At 36.4% G+C, this 20,357-nt stretch overlaps 2 protein-coding genes across 4 annotated transcripts; both read right to left on the minus strand.

Annotated features, from left to right (window-relative positions):
* Nucleotides 1-2,982: 2,982 nt before the first annotated feature.
* On the minus strand, nucleotides 2,983-16,553 carry katnal1 (katanin p60 subunit A-like 1). Its single transcript, XM_081354798.1, has 12 exons — nucleotides 16,521-16,553; nucleotides 13,993-14,240; nucleotides 12,465-12,735; nucleotides 11,801-11,955; nucleotides 11,087-11,249; nucleotides 10,512-10,639; nucleotides 8,771-8,876; nucleotides 8,229-8,387; nucleotides 7,079-7,205; nucleotides 6,863-6,997; nucleotides 4,751-4,877; nucleotides 2,983-3,740 (listed from the first exon to the last, which is right to left on the minus strand). The coding sequence occupies exons 3-12, from the start codon at nucleotides 12,624-12,626 to the stop codon at nucleotides 3,542-3,544; spliced, it is 1,461 nt and encodes a 486-aa protein (XP_081210924.1). The 5' UTR covers nucleotides 12,627-12,735; nucleotides 13,993-14,240; nucleotides 16,521-16,553; the 3' UTR covers nucleotides 2,983-3,541.
* Nucleotides 15,484-20,160, minus strand: hmgb1a (high mobility group box 1a). Of its 3 annotated transcripts, XM_081354809.1 has the most exons (7): nucleotides 19,838-20,160; nucleotides 17,946-18,107; nucleotides 17,718-17,863; nucleotides 17,454-17,628; nucleotides 17,212-17,357; nucleotides 16,707-16,772; nucleotides 15,484-16,601 (listed from the first exon to the last, which is right to left on the minus strand). In XM_081354809.1, exons 2-6 carry the CDS (start codon nucleotides 18,090-18,092, stop codon nucleotides 16,715-16,717), a joined length of 672 nt encoding a protein of 223 aa, XP_081210935.1. In that variant the 5' UTR covers nucleotides 18,093-18,107; nucleotides 19,838-20,160; the 3' UTR covers nucleotides 15,484-16,601; nucleotides 16,707-16,714. The 3 variants fall into 3 exon arrangements, with proteins under 3 accessions (XP_081210935.1, XP_081210934.1, XP_081210936.1); XM_081354808.1 differs by lacking the exon at nucleotides 15,484-16,601 and having other exon boundaries at nucleotides 16,627-16,772; XM_081354810.1 differs by lacking the exons at nucleotides 15,484-16,601; nucleotides 16,707-16,772; nucleotides 19,838-20,160 and adding an exon at nucleotides 18,650-19,018 and having other exon boundaries at nucleotides 17,089-17,357.
* Between the last annotated feature and the right edge of the window lie 197 nt (nucleotides 20,161-20,357).

Genomic DNA, 20,357 nt, shown 5'->3' on the forward strand with positions numbered 1-20,357 from the left:
CATTTTTAGCCTCCCTTTATAACCCCCTTGTGTTTCTCTGTCCTTTATCGGTTCATTGTCAAACACTGTTAATTGTTGCTTGTCTATCTTTATGATATACCTCTGTGAGTACTTTGTCTGGAATCCTGTTTAACGTATAGTGAGATGTTTTGCTGCTAGTTACTGTATAGTCATCGTCAAGGTTAAGTCGAGTCTTAGTCAAGGCTAATTGCCTCTTGTCTTGTTTTGCCCCCTCATGGGTTTTGTTTTCTGTTTTGTCTACAATAAATTGTGTGTGAGCATTCAGTCTGCTTTTGGGTTCGTCTACCTTCATCCTCATGACATATTAATATTACACATACAAGTAATAAACATAGTATGATTGTAATGCAGTTCCAATATATATGGATATATATACAATAGTGACGAAAAGTGTTCATAATTTATTTGTATTAAAGCCTGGCCAAAGATTATGTCCGCACAATTTGACGTTTCATTGCATTATCACAAATAAAACAATCATCCATCCATCCATCTACAGACAGACAGATGCCCTCAATTTCAATAAAATTCAACAAAGATTGAATGTTACTGTAGGCCTTTCTAAACTCTTCCCACAGGGTTTCAAGCAGGTCATATTACAGTATCTATTAATTTCAGGAAACTCTGTTATCTCTAAGGCACTGGGTGTCACATGTGTAAAACAGGAAATTTGGCGACGAAGAGCAACAACTAACAAAAGTATCATCTCTTGGAGCACATTAGAAACGGCAGCACAGCTAAGGTCTGAAACCGAGAGTAGAAACACTCAATGCAAAGAAGTATCAAATGCATCACAGTATAGCCTCCTTCCTCTAAAAACCACCAGATTAACTTTCAGAACAGCATAAAATCAAATGCTGCTGCTGAAGGCCATGTGAGACTCTCAGAATGCAGTACATGAAACTGTGAATATTCCAACTCCCATTCTACAAAAACCACAAATATTCACATCAAAGGCATTTATATTTAGTAGTTTACATGTGCCTGTCCAACAGCAAACATTATCAAATGTTTCCATGTAAATATGGTGCCAGTAGTGAAAGAACAAATTCATGTAGTCATTAAATCCATTAAAGCATCTACATCTGTCTGGGGCCAGATGCTGTGGAGGAGTGACTGATCTGAATTTGTACCACTAAATCTTCAGGTCTACATACGATATAATCTATACCACTAAAGATAATCACCCCAGAATACATTTATGAACGGGCAGTTATGGGTAAAAATAGATGCATTTGACGCTATCTGGAACATATGCCTTTAATCCAACACCTTCAATGTATTGCCCTTAATCCAATATACATATAATATGTGTTGTTTTTATTAGTAGTGGCCAAAAGTGATGTCCGGAGGGGATTTGTTTTCAATGACCCGACAAGTTTGATTAAACCATCAAATTAAGAGCATGTGTATGAAATACTGTGTACTGCTGTTTTATATAAATGTCATGTTTTCCTGAACAACATGCTCGGTGGAGAAAAATCATCAGAGTAAATAAGAGCAGCTGGGTTGTTTCATAGCCATGTGTAGTGGCCTTTACAAAGCCACGCTTCAGGACAAGTATTGACTATTTCCTCGATCTCCACTGCACACATGACACGTCATGCCATCACCGGCCCTCTCGTCAGCCGGCCGGACTGTTGTCCACTTATGATTCATTCACACACTCTTTGTATATACACTATAGCTGCCACGTCCATCTGTGTCCACACAAACCCTCTGGGATGAATTCACATAACAGAACAAAACCTGCATCTTTTTGACAAACCAAATTTAATCAGATGCCATCTATGCTGGTATATAAATAATAAAAAAGCAGAACATAAATACTTTCATAACAATCATGAATACTTCCCTTCGGGCTGACAACACATCATGACGTGACCGTATTAACTCAGTAGTAGTCAGAAAACAATAAATTCCACACACAGCCCACACCCACACAACAGAGTCATCTTCTCCACCCACTGTCCTCCCTCCTGACCACTGAGTCACACCCTTCTGCTGCTGTAGGACACAAGAACAACTTCATCGCCCATCACGGATCCAGATCTGGCTATAAAGGAGTCATACAAAGTGTAAATGCCTCTTTTGAAAAGATGATGTGTTGATGCCCCATTCCAATTTTGAAATTATATTTCTGTTTGTAATCTAATACAATAATTAATGAGTATTAATTAAGGATTTGTTATTTTAGGACAATGTTTCCAATTTGTAATGTGTAAAGATCCGGTCACAATTACCGTTGCTTGGTGAATTTTCATGAGCATAACCCAGTCATTTCAAAAGGAATTCATGCGATCTGGAATTTGGCACGAGGGTGAAAGATTTTGCGGTCACGTTGATTCGTTGCGATGGCCAACAGAAAGTTGGTTTGAAAGGGATTCTGTGTCTTTTTATGGAATATTGCAATATTTATTATAAATCCATGCACATTATGATTTTTTATTTTATTCATAAAATATGGGGGGGGGGTTATTATGGGTTACTGTATTCTGATGAAATATTTTGAAGACAAAAACTTTTTTTACATACTGTGAAAAAAAAATACTATTTAATTCTTTCTACTTTAAAATTTTAAATTTAATTCAATTGAAGTTTTTGTTATATATATATTTTATTTGTAAAATGTACTGTGAAAATTGTTTCAAAGTAAACCTCAGTGCTATAGACCTTAAGTAGCCCCGCCCCTTTTCAGCACTTTGCTAGTTTTGTTCTGTCTTCTGGTTTGTATTTCCACAGCATGAATGTAAGATCTTACGGATTTATGAATGAGACGATCGTTTTAAAATCCTCCCGGTCTAATGACATTTGTTATGATATCCGCTTCAAACATTAAAATGCTCATGATAACTAGATAGATAACTATCGTTAACTTTACAATACTGTAGGTATATCCACTTCACCAGGTAATTACTCTTTGACAGCGATGCCATAAACAAGTTCAAACACAAAATTTCTCTGGCGCAAAAGGTCTATAATTAAAAAGTGTATCGAGAAAGTAAATAAGGTACATTTTGATTGTTTCTGGCCAAAACACATGTAATAGGTAGAGAATAAAATGTTCATTTTATTAGAACTATCAAGTAAAGCAAATAAAAGTACACAGCACCTAAGTGTCTATTAAACATTAAAAAACATCCAGTACAGTACCAGGATTATGCTGGTCTCCCTTGTCAAACATAATTTTCACAAGCTTTTCAGTTTTTGAAACTTAAAACAGATTATTAGCAACTCATGTGATTTCCATCTGTTAGAAGAGAATGAAGTTAGAAATGACTTGAAACTGAGATGCTAGAAACAAATAAAAGTGGCTCAGTGCCATACACAGACCGGTAGTGCATTTAAGCAACTCTTCTCGGTCCAAACATGTCCCAACACATCTGAACACTGGTAGTTTTCAGTAGCATATTTTGAATATTAAAATGTCTTGAAACATAAAAGCGTGCCTTTTTTTCAAGTATTGGTCCACAATGTGCCTTCGCACATTCACACTTGTCTTTTAGCTGTCGTTTGTCTTTTACACAGACCCAAACTCGGACATCCAGGACTCATACTTCTCCAGGTCTGAAGCCGAGACGGATTTTGAGATCTTTTTGAGTGTAAGCTCAAAGTCCTTCATGGTGACTGGCATCTGCAGCTCATCTTTAGAAAGAGCACGGATCTCCTCCGGACTCAGACCCTGGATCCTCCTTCGCATGGCCATCATTGATGCATCTCTGAGAGAACAAACACAAGTTCATCAGTCAAATCAACATGTTTAGAGCTTACACAGCTTCATTTAAAGAGGACCTATGCTTTAGCATTTTAGCATGTCAACAATCAGTGCCGTTTTTTTAAGAGTGGCGTAAATGCACAAGGGATCCCCGGAGTATGATGCATGAGGGAACTCAGAGAAGTAGTCATTCTCCCGGCTAAAATGCATGTTTGATCTGTTTTAAATGAAAGCAAGATATGTCAGTGACATTGTTTTGTTTCAAGATGCACACCATGTTTTTTCTCTCAGGCACGTTTATAAAAGCTGCTTAAATGTCCTAATTTATCTAAGGCCTAATCCTGACTTAATCTAAGCCCTGTCTGTGAAACCAGGCCATTAGGTGCCACGTTCATTACAGCATTACTCCTCCACCTGCGCGTGACATGATTAACAACAGTCCTATATAATTGAACCAATGTGGTTTAGACGACAGAGGTGCGACCATGTTACTGCGGTTTAGGTAACAGTGGTGACTAGTTGGTTCGTTTTGCTTGAATGTTAAAAAAACACTTCTAGTAGACCCTTAAAACAAAATCAAGACTTTGTATAAGGGTATAATATGGCTTTATTTTATATATGAAATAAAATATATTAAAATACTTTCTCTCACCCCTTAATATGCAAATATAAACCATATAAACCCAGACTGAATTGATTAAATCTTTTTCAGTGCTGTTTGAGATTGGTCCCTCTTAAAACACACTTTGTCCTTTTAGCTGAAGCAGCTGGAGCTGGTTGGTTTGGTTCAAGATAACTCTTCTATTCAGGAAAATTTCTGCAATGCTGAAGGAAAAATGAATGGAAAATATACTAAAGGGCCCCAGGCAGCCACAGTTGGGCTTGAGTCTGTTTGGCTGTGATTTTGTCGCTTTGCACTGTATTACATTTTTACCAAGGGCAGAAAAATGACATGATGCTTGAAGCATTCAGTTTGGACAAGGTGTTATCTGTAATCCTGAAAACATACAGTACCTGCAGACGTTGGTGATGTCAGCTCCTGAATAACCCTCAATTTTCTCAGCGATGAGGGTGAGATCCACGTCAGATTCCACTTCAACTTCCCGTAGGTTGATCTTTAACAGTTCTGCCCGTCCTTCAGCTGTGGAGTTCAGTAATGGTTTGATGAAAGCCATGTAATAAATGATTATGCTTTGTTTACTTTTATTTTTATTTTTTTTATTGTTCTCCTGTTTTGATAAAAAAAAATAAAAAATAAAAAAAATAGACAGCTTGTGTTCAAAATATTATTTTGACTACCATATTTCCTGGAATATAAATCAAGTTTTTTTTAATAATCTGAAACATGTTGAGACTTATATTCCAAAGCAACTTGTATAATGCAATTCAAGCAAAACAAAACAAAGTCAATACATTTGGATTCCAGCTGAATGACAGTGGTGTGTGAGCCCAAGTTTATTTGTATAGCGCATTTCCCAACATACTGGTACTTTTAGTTTGCCTTTAATAAATGTCGTTTACAATGAATTCAACAATAATTTATGTTTGTTTTATACTTATATTTATCATTCCTGTTCTGTGAATACCGTTAAATTGAAATGATTTGTGGAGTGAGGAGAACTAATACATGTTTATAATGTCTGTAAATGTTTTGTTTTAGTACCAGTCAAAAGTTTGGAAACATTACTATTTTTAATGTTTTTGAAAGAAGTCTCTTACGCTCATCAAGCCTGCAGAGAAAAAAAAAAAAAAAAAAAAAAAAAAAAAAAAAAGTAATATTATGAAATATTGTTACAATTTAAAATAATGGTTCTCTTTTTTAATATATTTTAAAATGTAATTTATTTTTGTGATGCAAAGCTGAATTTTCATCAGCAAGTACTCCAGTCTTTGGTGTCTTATGATCCTTCAGAAATCATTCTAATATGATGATTTGATACTCAGTTATTATCAATGATGGAAACAGTTGTGCTGTTTAATATATTTTTTTGGAATACTTTTTTCAGGATTCATTGATGAGTAAAACGTTAACAGCATTTATTCATAAAAACAGCATTTATTCATAATAAAAACATTTCTAACAACATAAATCATTACTATCACCTTTTATCAATTTAATGGATCCTTGTTGAATTAAAGTACTAATTTCTTTAAAAAAAATAGTTATTGTTCCCAAACTTTTGAACGGTAGTGTATATTGTTACAAAAGATTTCTATTCTAAATAAATACAGTTCTTTTTAACTTTTTATTCATCAAATAATCCTGAAAAAAGTATCTCAGGTTATAAAAAAAATATTAAGCAGCACAACTGTTTCCAACATTGATCATAAATCATCATATTAGAATGATTTCTGAAGGATCATAAGACACCAAAGACTGGAGTACTTGCTGATGAAAATTCAGCTTTGCATCCCAAAAATAAATTACATTTTAAAGTATATTAAAAAAGAGAACCATTATTTTAAATTGTAATAATATTTCATAATATTACTGTTTTTTTTTTGTTTGTTTTTTACTGCAGGCTTGATGAGCATAAGAGACTTCTTTCAAAAACATTAAAAATAGTAATGTTTCCAAACTTTTGACTGGTACTGTATATATATATATATATATATATATATATATATATATATATATATATATATATATATATATATATATATATATATATATATATATATATATATATTTTTTTTTTTTTTTTTTTTTTTTTTAGTTATTTTAAATCAGCAATGAAAATTCTAATAATTCATATTTCAAAATGTCCTTAAGTATCATGACAAATGCCAGTTTCAAAAATCCTAAAAAATAATCTCCATTTTATTTATACAATTTCTAAGTTTGTCCTTTTGGTTTCAGGGAGAAATATGACATTTTTGTCTCCCAACATATTTGATATTCTAAAATCCAGGCCCTTTAACTATAACAAAAGAGTTGCATCAGACAATGAAAGCTCATGAGTAATGACTAACTAACTGAACTACACAGCAGTGTGAATGGATAGAAATTAGTGAGGCAGGTTCATTTATGAGTGGGTGAGATGCATGGAGAAATCAGAGGAGCCGTGACTGCCTGGAGGATGCTGTCCTGTTGATGGGCGTTTGTGTGTGAGGGCGTTAGATTACCAGTGGGCAGTGGAATGTAGATTCTCTTCTCCAGTCGTCTCCTTAGAGCCTCATCAATGTCCCAGGGGAAGTTAGTGGCAGCCAGGACCATTACCATTTTAGAGGGATCGTCACTCTCTTGAGCACCTCCTACACCTGATGCCATTACACGGGTAGGCGTTAAAATACGGCTGCATTTTTCTTTCATAACAGGGTCGTTTACTACACAAAACTCACCATCCATCTGCACAAGTAATTCGGACTTCACTCTGCGACTGGCCTCATGTTCATCTGATGTGCCCCGCCTCCCGCAAATAGAGTCGATCTCATCAATAAAAATTGTTGTGGGAGCATAAAAACGAGCCTGTAAAAAAAAAAAAAAAAAGACTATAACAAGACCAACATTTTTAATTATCAGATCTTGTATTATCATGTTATCATGCATGTACTTAAAGGGGATGTCTAATGCTATTTCATGCATTCTGGCTTATTTACACTGTTAAAGAGTTGGATTCTCATGCTAAACATGGCCAAAGTTTTAAAAAATTAGTTGGACATATGACGGAGTATTTCTGTGCCAAATACGGCCCTGTACGACGTCATAAAGGGCGGAATTACTTGTAAGGGCACTTCTCCTGGAAGAGCGTGCACACATCAACCAGAGCGAGAGCAAGAGCACGCACATCAACGTGCTTCCTTCGGGTTACGGAAGCCGTCGGCAGTGCTGTCATTTTGTTTTTAGACAACGAAATCAGTGTGTTATCCAGGGACAATGCGATGATGTATTGTGCGTGACTCTTTATAGCTCCGCCCACGACACGCCTCCAGGAGCTCGACTGTTTTCGGAAAGAATCGGTACAACGGTCTTTTATAAATCTGATAAAACTAAAGAGTAAAGACTCTTCGGAGATATAAAGGTGGCAATACTACTCTATAGGAACTCAAGATTAACCTGAGATTGGCAAAAACTGTGTGTTATATCCCCTTTAATTAATTTCAGGAAGTTTTGTTGTAAAGTGGGTCAGAATCAGGATTTTTAAAACATTTTTAAAGCAGCAATATTTAAGCCCTGAAATTGATTTTGCCTTTAGTAAAGGCATATGTTTTTTTCTATAATTAACTAACTAACTAACCTTTTTTGCTATACTGTTGTCCAACTAGCTATAAAAGTACCTGTAAATAATACTAAAGACATCATGGCACAGTAAAATACACTTCAAAAATGTGTTTGAAATAATTGGTCCCCATGTTAGAATATACAGGTCTCTACTGTCGATCTATGTAGATTTTGTATGTAATCGCCGTTTCAGTTTTTGATGTTGTTTGAAAGTGGACAATGGACAAACACTATCACAGAGTCTACACTGCTTCCTTGGAGATCACTCACCATTTCAAAGAGGAGCCGCACCAGTTTCTCAGACTCTCCCCTGTACTTTGAGGTCAGCGTGGAGGACGACACATTGAAAAATGTTGTGCCACATTCGGTCGCAACTGCTTTAGCCAGCATGGTCTTCCCTGTACCTGGAGGCCCCACCATCAGCACCCCCTGACAGTTTAAGAACAACATGCATTGGTATCATCTTCACACGGGCACATATTTTAAAAACAACAACGATGCAGTTGATGGTTTGTGGAAAAAAACACTTCAGTAGACCAGATGGTATGTGAAAAACAAACTGAAGTAGAGATATATCAACCCGACTCAATCTGTGACGAATGTTACGGTGCTCTTGAGAGGTTGTGTTGAAAAATGTTCAGTCTGTCCTACATAATAAACTAGTTTAACAGCGCCCCCTGGTGGACTAAAAAACGATCATCACAAGAAATAAACATACATTTTGGCAAAAAACAATATGACAGACTATGCATCCATATGCATGTATGCTCAGATGTCAAACTCTGGCATTAGGTGTCATCTAACATATTAACCTTCCACGGGCGGCGGATCCCCTTGAAGAAGTCTGGCATCCACATAGGCAGGACCACTGCCTCTCTCAGCAGCTTTTTGGCATCTTCCAGATCTGCTATGTCATCCCTGTAGGAACAGTAACACATGACAGCTTGCCTGAATCACTGTCCAACACTGAATCACTAACTGCCACTGTGACTGACAGCTGTCGCTGACTCAACACACAACAACTACACTCTGTAGAAGTACGAAAACTAAACTCACGACGTCGCTATTTATACAGCCAGTGCCTAGGCCCAGAAGGAATTTGAGCTTTTTTCACATTTTCTGGGCTGATTTTGATTTAAAAAAAAAAAAAAAAAAAAAAAAGTGCAGAATACAAACTCTTTTTGGATGCTTTTTGGAAACCCGTTAGACTTCCGTTTATCTTCGAAAACAAAAAAAGTAAGATATTTTTTATGAAATCTGTGAGATTCCTGTCCCTCCATTGACAGCTAAGCAACTACCACTTTGTCACTTCAAAATGTTCATAAAGAGATTGTAAAACTAATTAATTTGAATCGAGCGGTTTACTCCAAATTTTCTGAAGAGACACGATCACTTTATGATGAACAGATTTAATTTAGGCTTTTATTTGATCAGCGAACATAAAAAGAAGCTCAACCGAACTTGCTTGAAACATGAGAAAAAACTTCATTGGTTATTGCGGAAGCTCAACCTTTCGTTTACCCAATCTGATGTGTGCGTTGATGAATGTTTATGTGAATGAAAGCCTAAATTAAATCTGTTCATCATATCAAGTGATCGTGTCTCTTCAGAAAATTTGGAATAAACCGTTTAATTCATATGGATTGGTTTTACAATCTTTTTCATAAAGTGGTAGTTGCATGTGTGTGTATTGAGGGACAGAAATCTATCAGATTTCATAAAAATATCTTTATTTTTGTTTAGAAGGCAAACGAAAGTACATTTACATATTGACACATTTTGTACTTTAGTATGTAGTGTTTAACAGGTATAGGTTAAATGTTAACAGTTATTGATTACCGGTGCTGTCTGATCGTGGTTATTTGATCTAATCACAATTATTTGAGAGAACTGGGATAATTGTGCAGTTTAAATTTCAATCAAATTTTTCAATTCAAATAAGGGAAGTTTGGGCATATAAAGATAACGCTGTTGCATCTAATTTTTCTGCATGGTAGGGAAAAGCACCACAGAGTCAGATTTCGGCACCACATCGATCCATTATTTAAAAGGGAAAATTCAGTTCTTTACTCACTCTGGTGTTGTTCTATTGATCCCCTAAAGGGACATGGTGATAAAAAACAATATGAGATGCGTAGGAAAATTATATTTTTATGCTTTTGTATTTGCTCAAATATTAATATAAATGCCATCAATAAGAATTCGTTCCCACAATTTTGGAATTTGTTTCCTTGTTTTAGTAAAATGATGGCCATGTTGTAATAATTTGTTCCCTTGTTTTAGTTAAATCAAAACAAAGAACAAATTAGTATAACTTGGCCTCAATTTAGTGAAACGAGGGAATGAATTAAGGGAATGAATTCTTAATTCTCCGTAGCTCACGAACCTTTTGTGTTCTCTCACAAAAAGTATCATATATTATTGAGATTTGCTAGGCTCCAGTGTGAGAATAAAGACTAAGATTTAAGTTAATTTAATGATAGTAAATGATTTTGAAAACTATATGATCATAAGTACTTGAAAAGTAAAACTAGTAGTAAAATGGCACAATACCAGTGGATATTGAGATTCCGGGACACAATATCTCTCTCCAGTGCATCCACCAGATCGCTGTCATAGCCTGTGCCATCAAACTTCCTCTGTTCCACATCAGCAGCACCCTCCTGGGAGTTCTTCTTACTCTGAAAACACAGACAGATACGACACATGATAATAGGTACCAAGACAAATTAAATGGTCTAGTCTGAAATGAAATCAACCACAATTCCAATTCTCATTTCTTCATCTTGTACATTAGGCCTAACACTGTGTCTACACTGGACGCGAACGGCACGATGTGACGCGACAAAAGACAGTAGAGCCCATTATAATAAGTGATGAGACACGACAAATCCCCACAGTAAATTGATGCCTTGTCCCATTTATGATGTACGCCAAGCACTCGTGATACCTCTCATAGGAAGGACAAAATGGATTTGCAATGGTCATCCAGTGTAGACAGCTTCTAGCTGTTGCAGCGCGGCGCAACCACTGATCTATATAGAATGTCATTCTATATAGATCAGTGGGCACAACCCATTAACGGTCGCGTTCGGTCTAGACACGGTGTAATAGTTTGGGTAACTTACTTTATCCTCCTTAGCTTTATTTCCACGGCCGTCACGGGTGTTCGGTCTTTCTGATTTGACATGCGGCTGACCCCTCCCCACAGGTCCGCGATGCTGCATCCCAGGTGACTCTTTCCTCTGAGGCTTTGATACAGGGACCGGCTTCTTCACCTGGACAGGTCCCCTATAACCAGACAGAGTCATATCATCAGGTCCATGTGACCACATGTGCAAACAGATACACTAAATTTGTGTTAGTGCATTTTGTTTGGAGTTTTTGGTGCTTAAATTTATATCATATCAATCAGATGAACTGATTTAGCCAATATAACTTATACATGTGTATAATTTACACTAACTTTCAAAAGAAATTAACATTTTTATTCAGAAAGAATGCATTAAATTGGACAAAAAGAATCCTGAAAAAATCCTGGCTTCCACAAAAATATTAAGCAGCACAAAAGTTTGCAACAATGATAATAGGAAATATTTTTCAGCACCAAATCAGCATATTGAACTTGGCAAAAAAATAATAAAAAAATCAGGATACTGTATTTTAAAAATTATTTCGGAAAATCCAAATAACTATTACAGATTTTAATCGGAAAAGGTTTAAACAATGTTTTATATGTTATACAAAGTTGCATATGACTTTCTTCTTTCAGCCAAACACAATCGGAGTCCAAGAACTCCAAGAACTCCTCAGGGGTTTATGTAATCAGCTGCCAATTCTACCTGTGCTCCGCTGGGGTTGGGGGAGGCCAGACATCAGGGTCCCTTGGGCTCTCTTCAGGGTTGGGGAAATCAACTGGTTTGTCCATCTTGAAACTCTCCAGGGTGTTTACAATGCTTTTCACCTGCTCATATTCCTCTGCCAGCTCCTGCCGAATCTGGACTCAAAGCGGGTTGATCCATCAATCACTGTTGGATTGAGTCCAACATATACAGTACTGTGCAAAAGTCTTAGGCATGTTAATACCCAACAAAAAAAAAAAGTTTTTAAGTCAGTTATTTATATCATTTCGTGTAGTGTGTGTGTGTCAGTAGGAAATATCAGTTTACATTTCCAAACATTCTTTTTGCCATTAATTGTAATAATCCAGTGAGATTTCTGTATGCCCAAGGAATCTGACAACAGTCAGGATGATCTGATCTCACCATCATCGAGTCAGTCTGTGATTACATGAAGAAACAGAAAAAACTGAGACAGACCAAATCCAGAAGAACTGCGGGAACGTCTCCAAGATGCTTGAAGAAACCGACTTAAAACCATTTTTTGGTTTTGTACAGTACTGTACATATACTGTACCAACACAACTAGCCTATATTCTTTAGCTAAAACCTATTCGAGCAAATATAAATGGTCATGAACACATATCAGATTAAATCAGAGCCTTACTTGTTGCCATTTGACTTTCAGGGCAGGATCTCTGAGGGACAAACAGTGCTTATGGATCTGTTGTATAACACCTTGGTAGTACACCATGGACGAGTCATAGTTCCCCAGTAGTGCATATTCTCTTCCTTTCTTAGCATTGTCGCAAATCTCAGTCAGATTCATGATGAGAAAGAAATCAAACTGAATGTTGCTTCAGCGCTTCAATGTGACCGGAGTTCACAGCGTCATTAGAGAAGCTGGTTTGAGTGCGGTTGATTGAAGGCCATGAGTCCTAAACATGTCAGAGAACATAGAATCTGATGAGATGATGCAGAGCCAAATCAAACATTTATAATAATAGTAACAGAAGAGGGGTGAAGTTGGGTACAGTACATCACTTTCTGGCAAATCATCTAGAGCAGCATTAAAATGTTTCTGCAGTCTGCACATTTCCAGACGCACTGAGTGTAAAGTCAGGCCTCGTCTTTTATTTTGTTTAAATATTTATCAAAATACAACCCAAAAGCTATTTAAAGAACTATTATGCTAGAAGTCAACCTTTGTGTTAAAACTATTTTGCTTGAGTAAAATGTTCCAGGGAATCTGTACAGCAGAACTTTCAGATAGAATGAGTTGAATTTGTCGGTATAAGAATAAGAAATGTTTATAACATTAAAAAACAAGCAAATTCAATTCATTGTTACTTTTCTGTACTAAACTTTTATGTAGAGTGTGTAAACATTTCTATGTAGAATTCCTTAATCATTTAAATTTCTGTAAAATTTTCGTTTTGTGGGGAAAAAAACAACTGTATTTTTACTGATAATAGTTAACTATAAAATGTAGTGTATGTAAGTGGGGAAAACTAGGACCAATCAAATCAGGTATAAATATAAAGTAATATTATTGCATCGGTTTAAAACGCAGTGACTGAATCTTTATTCGCTGATAACAATCACAATATGTATCTACGGGTTTGGATGCAAACCTGCAGTTAATACTAATGCTGTACTAAACTTTGATTTATTTACCTTTGCCCTGACCACAGTGACAGTAAAAAATAAGACAATTTCGTTCGTTGGACACATGACGTAAAAGCACATAATAAATACCGTTTGGGACACTTCAAATTGCTTGAATATATACATTTCTTTTTCTTTCTTTTTTTTTTTAAATAACCCAAGTCGACCATGAATGATTCCATTCAATCATTTTTTCCAATAAAATCAAATTGATCAAGTCGTGTTTGTATGTAAAAACAGCTCAAACGCCACCCCTCTTACATATTCCTTTGCATGGGACTTGTAGTTGTTTTCTGTTTGCCTTAAAGTTCAGACAAATGGCGAAAACTGCAATAGGGAACTACATTACCCATAAGGCAACAGTGCAAGATTCTTAAGATATAGGCCATTGGTAACAAAAAGGATTTGCAAGGAAACAAAATACGTAGTCCATTTGTTAGTTTATGAATCCTTATAAGGACATGCGATATGACAGATATGTTCTACATTTAATTCTACGTTTGCATGGGAATGAGTAAATGTCTTACCTTTATTCGAGGCACTTTTACATTCGAGCGGTCCACAGTCCGTTGTCCACTGATGTTGCCATGGCCGCGGAAAGACGCTGACTAATGAATGAGTGCATGTGTTGTAGGCGGGGCCTCGGCAAATACAACTCAAACCGCTTGATAAACTGAAGGTGAGGCCGGGGGCCAGTTCTTCGTACGTGGGTTACTCAGTCAGACTGCAGTTTTCTTGACTGTTAGACTTGATCCAAGATTGTTAGGATCTTAATCTGAAAATAATACTATAATGTTGTGCAGTCTACCATAATATACACAGACAGTTTTACTCAATGAGAGATGAATTTGTGAGGAATTAATTACATGATAATTTTATTGGAGTCTTACACACAGTTAGTCTGTGCTGTGCATTCATTTGAATTGGGAGTGGCTTATGCAGAGATGCAGGAGATGCAGATAACTTAGTTAAAAAAACACTGTCTGATGTGCATTAGAAAAATGTTTTTAACCAATAAGCAGTGCTGGTCTTCTCTATATGCAAAGTACGCAAGTTGCGTAGGGCCCCAGAGCCACCAGGGGGCCCCTTTCTCTCAATGATGATTTAATGACTAGGGCTGAGCGAGCAATTGAATTTTTGTTTAATTTTTTATTTTGGCTTCCAATGATTATGAAAATATGACGCCGCATTTCTTTCCTTTCCTTTAAAGCAGAGCACTGTCTCCCTTCCTACGTAGTTCAAATCAGTCTAATCATGTAAAGTGACTGTCGTAATATAGGGCCTACAGTCTCCTGCCGGACATGCTCGAAAGAAGAAAAAAAAAAAAAAGAAGAGTTAAAAGAGTATTGAGCTGTGAAAGAGGTTGTTCCCCAGACCGGCTCGATCTGAGACAGAGAAACACGTACAAGTAGCCTACTTTGGGCTTCGGGCGTGTGCTTATTTACAAATACACACAAAAATATGTCAAAATTCAGTCAGTTATGTCATACATAGTGAACATAAACAGTTGGGAAAGTAATCGAATGCTTGTCAATGTATCCGTGCATTTGGTCTTAAAGTGACAGCAGCCAATAAACCTCCTGCTGTCTTTGTCATTTAATGTTAATCAAACTACAAAAGAAAACGAGAGAATCACTCACTGCTCTTCACTGAATAACTTTGGCAACTTGAATAAAAAAATCAATGTATGTTTAATTCATACGGTGAATACTGCAGTGTTTTATTTTTTACATTTGATTACTTTATTCAATTTCTGTATAGTAGGCTGTTATTATTAGATGGGTAAATTGTTTATTTCATTTGTCCCTTACAAAGTTTTGCTTAGGACACCCAGAAGTCTAGGACCGGCACCGCCCATAAGAAACTTTAATTAATGCTAATTATTTATTGCTAATGCTAATGTCAGTAAAAATATGATTCACAGGTAAATTAATTGCTAATAATAACATTAAAATAAAAATGTAAAGCCTGTACAAATACTAGGAATCATGAAATAATGGGAATAATGGGAATCATGTAGAAAACAGTACACATTTTATTTATCTATTACAACTTTTATGTTTTTTTGTTCCCTTGGCACCACCACGGGTTATAAAGTAATGGTAACAATATGTGTTTGCTTTAAATTTGTAATTTTTTTATTTATTTTTTACATGGGTAATTAAATAAATGATAATCATGTTAATGTTTTTGTAGCCAAGATGAAGGGAAAAAAAATCATGATAAATATCCACTGGAGTAAAATGTGTGACACTAACCAGTCTTTTCTATAACATACCAGTTAATAGAAATGAACAATTCATGGTAATGAGAGAGGTTGTTGAAAAGTTTTCTCTGCTGTTTAGTTGTCTGCATCATAGACTTTCCAAAAACAGGGTTTTTTTTGTCGTGTCAAAGAATAAAAAACGTTATTAAAATCCATCCTGCAGAGAGACGGCTGTATATTAACCACTGAAAGCACAAGCTCAAAAATAAGGGAATGAATAGCATGAATGTAGAGCTGCTGATCTCTGTAATAATCTGATTGAAGTGTCATGCCCTGTATAAACATATGACAGTACCACAAAATAATCATACGATGGCGCTGTATACCGCCGTAATATGCAGTTTAACCAAATGAACAGCAGGCGGGGCTCGGATTAATCGAGATATTCATCTGGTGATACATTCATGTGTTCTTTTTAAGCCTCTATATGTTTGTCAAGAAAAACATGAAGGCCTCAAAACAGACTCACAGGTTGGTGTACTGTAACATAGCCTACATTCAAATCTACTGCCCTAATAAAGCGATTAATATGCTCAAAAGAGGAAATCAATATAAACATATGAAGATATTTGAGCTTGGAATCACTGTCTTCAGTAATAGCGTTAAATTACAAATAAAAGGTATTTAATATTAGTACATGATGCTGACATTTTGACATGAACATGACCAGACATGACAAACCAATAAAACTCACCATTCACTTGCAGTATTAGAAAAGCTGCAAGTTAAATAGAACAAAATTATCTATATCCAAGTTTATTAAAATGTATTTGAAATAAATCCACTTACATTTTAAGTTTGATACAATGAGCTCCAAATGCCTTTAAGATTTTTTATCACAATTGGTGATAATTAGATGGTAATCCGATTCTATGAAGAAAAGTAGGGGAAAGTATTTAAAAAAAAAATTTTTTATTGATGTCAGAAGCATACCAGAACAAAACAATGACATTTTTTAATAATTTCTGCACTTACAGTGGTATTCAAAATACAGTAAAATAACTTTGATACGGCCATTTACTAATGATGATAATATCTGATCTGGAAAAAGAGTAAACAAACAAAAGTACATTAAGATATGAACTACAACCTCACATGAAACTAGGTTGTGTGCTGTGCACGTCTAAAACTCCACTGACCCCAAGACAATTTTACAACCCCCTTTTCTGTTTTACTGTACCAGGTAAGGATAGTGGTGTTGGAACCAGCTTTAAGAAATTAAACTAAGAACTAAATTAAGGTTTGGGGCATTTGGACGAACACAGATGACACTTCTGTAGTGTTAACTATACAAAAAAGGAAAAAAAAGAAACTGTACAGCTTAAAAACATATCATATACACAGCCTTATTTCTTTCTTTTTTTTTGCTTTTCAGGTTTTTTATTTATTTCATTTACCCATTTTATGGCCTCAATAAAGTGTACAGGGGGGTTAAATGCTTTATAAACAACAAGCTAAGCTCTAAACGTTATTTATCTACTCGTCATCGTCGTCGTCATCATCATCGTCATCCTCCTCATCATCATCATCGTCGTCGTCATCATCATCGTTAGCCTTGTCCGGCTTGGAAGGGGCTTTGGCTGTGGCGCCTCCCACTTTGCCTTTAGAGCGATAGGCGGCAATGTCCTAAAAGGAATATGAGATGTTTGGTTAACATTGTTTTTTTTGTGTGTGTGTGTGTGTGTGTGTATGATGCTGATTAGACATGGCATCTTTTCTCACCTTCTCATACTTCTCCTTCAGCTTGGCGGCCTTCTTTTCATACGGTTGCTTATCCTCAGATGCTGTTTTGTTCCACATCTCACCCAGTTTCTTGGCCACATCTCCAATAGACAGACCAGGGGTATCTTCTTTTACCTTGGGTCGGAACTCGGCGCAGAAAATGAAGAATGCTGACCTTTGATAGAACAGAGGATTCAAAAAAATTATAAACTTTGAATGCTTCACAAATGTCAATGCATCTTAATGAACAAGCAAGATGCTTACGGGGGTCTCTTGGGAGCATTGGGGTCTTTAAACCTCTTTTTCTTCTCGCCTTTGGGTGGAATGTAGTTCTTCATCTCCCTCTCGTAACGTGCCTTGTCAAGTTTGGCCATATCTTCAAACTTCCCTTTTTCCTTAGCTGACATAGTCTGAGGAAGGGATGAAAACAAATCATTGTTGCAAAGAGAGGGAAATGACATTAACACAATGTAAATGAAAGGTGTGACTTACCTTCCATCGCTCAGAGCACTTTTTGGAAAACTCAGAGAAGTTGACCGATGCCTCAGGGTGTTTCTTCTTATGCTCCTCTCGGCAGGTCTGGACAAAGTATGCGTACGAGGACATTTTGCCTCTTGGTTTTGTTGGATCCTTCCCCATCTTGGCCTAAATATCCTGAATTGATAAAAAAAAATTTTTTATTAAAATTTAATTAAAATTCATAATTATTTTTTTTACATGCATATCAAAAATCTACTTGGTATTAAATTCTACTCCCTAAATATCCCATTTAAATTTGTAGCGCTGTGCTCTTAAAAATGAACTTGACTAGCGAAATTGCTCTGTTGACGTGAAAACATTAACATATTTGAACTAGTTATTTTTCTAGTATTTAGCATCTATAAGAAGCGGTTTTTCTTCGCGACGAATTTGACGATTTATGATGTAAACATCATCCCTTCCAGTTTATTCTGTTTAAAAATAAAGTCTTGTTTGCACTTTTGAAACATTTGAAAAGTTGTTATAAATACTCACTTTCCAAAATCTTATTTTTTCAAAGTTAAAAAAGGGTTAAAACTGTAGAAATAAGTAAGTTGATTTAAGTTATTAAATGTGCCAAAGTACGCGAGACATCGAAAAACTCGTAAAATTTCTAAATATTCAAGTTCACTTTTGCCGTGTTCTCCGTTGAAAAGAGCCCATTTCTCTATATGTACCGTTGAAATAGCAATGGCGCACACTCTTGTCTCGCTGAAGGAAAGGAGGTCAACAACGACGGCAATATTTCTTCTTCCATTTTGTGAGAAAGCCGTCTTCATGAAAGAAAGTCCCTCTAAAATGTCTCCACCCGCCTTCCTGCTCGCTTTTGGACACGACAAACAAACGGCGCGGGTCAGTTTTCCTGACCGAAAATTGTTTCCTTCGCAAAATGCCCAGTGCATTCGCCTGGTGTATAGTAATACATTGGGTCTGTGCTGTGCAGAGTTGCAGTAAGCTCGCAATGGCCGCTTGTCTTCATGCACTAACACTGAGAATATGGCTCCTTCTCTTTGTGTCAGCGCTCAGCCATTACACTGCTTTGCAATAAGGGGGAGCCGCGCGACCGCATTACCTACCTCACTTCAACTCTCATTTTAACACCCTTCTCACGCACGGAAAAATATAAAAATACCAGGGTTGGAATGACGAAAGATAGAATTTTTATTTTCCACCTCAAAAACGTGTACATTGAGCTTGGCGGGGTAGAAAACACCATTTGAAAAAGTTGAAGCGAACTGCGCCTGTCTATGGCTCTATGGCTTTGCCTTGTTTCCTATGCGAGTACAGTCAGCCATTACAGTAAAGCGCAGCTTCTGAGGTAATTTTTTTCCGCCCGTATCTCTGTCATTTCAATATCACCGAGCGTATAAATCCACACACATAAGAATGGCGTTATGCTTTAATTTTTTCGCTAGTCAGTTTTTTTTCTTTCTTATCATTTCTCATAGTTCACTGTCTTCTTCTGACAGACATCCCTTATAAAGCGCTGCAATGGCTGCTTGCTGGCACTATCACCGTCCATAGACCTTGTTTGTACGCAATTCTGTCACCTAGTTGTCCGCTTAACGTTACATTTCGAATAGTCCGAATAATTTATATTTTTTCATATTTTCAGTATTTCAACCTCTAATAAAACCGACTATTTTACGTCATTTTTTAAGGTGTACATCAAGACAAATGAAATAAAAACGGTTAATCTATTCTGAGGGAATAATACCATATTTTTTAACGTTTCATAAAAATCCCCTCACCAATAAAATAGCTTTTTTACAAGGTAAATTTCAATTCCGTATGATTTCCTGACCTTTTCTCGCAATTTTTGTACTTACCTCACACTTTGAAATGTCTACAAGCTTGACACTTACCACTGTCTTGTCTGGATAGTGAATGTACTGCAATGGCTGTTTGTGGATGTAATAGCGCTACGCAGCAGTCTGGTCTCTCAACCCTCTAGCATACTCTCAATAGGGCTTCCATTCCATTGGCTGCCGCCACGGCGAACATTCCTGCGATTGGCTGAGCGCTTTCCATTGTCCTAATAACAGCCGGGCTGCGATTGGCTGCCTTTTGTGAAACGTCACGAGTGTTTTAAATGGCGGGTTAATACAAAATACGGAGTGTATGTGTGTGTTTCTTGTCTCAGCTAAAGCAAAGGCAGTGTGTACTATGTTGGCTGTAGCAGTACTGTGTTATATGTGTTGCGCGCGGAGTGCTGAATGAATGAGTGAGTCAATGCGGAGTGTCGGCGTTGCTGTGAGGTGGAAAACGTTGAATGAAGAAGTGGTCGGTCCAGCTGACGCCCCGCTTAGATCAAACACTATATGGACATCCAAGTCAGATTTTAACGAAAATATGCAATTATGAGTTATATTTATTAAAGTGGCT

The sequence above is a fragment of the Scardinius erythrophthalmus genome (assembly GCF_964197995.2).
Source record: "Scardinius erythrophthalmus genome assembly, chromosome: 23".
Lineage (NCBI taxonomy): Eukaryota > Metazoa > Chordata > Actinopteri > Cypriniformes > Leuciscidae > Scardinius > Scardinius erythrophthalmus.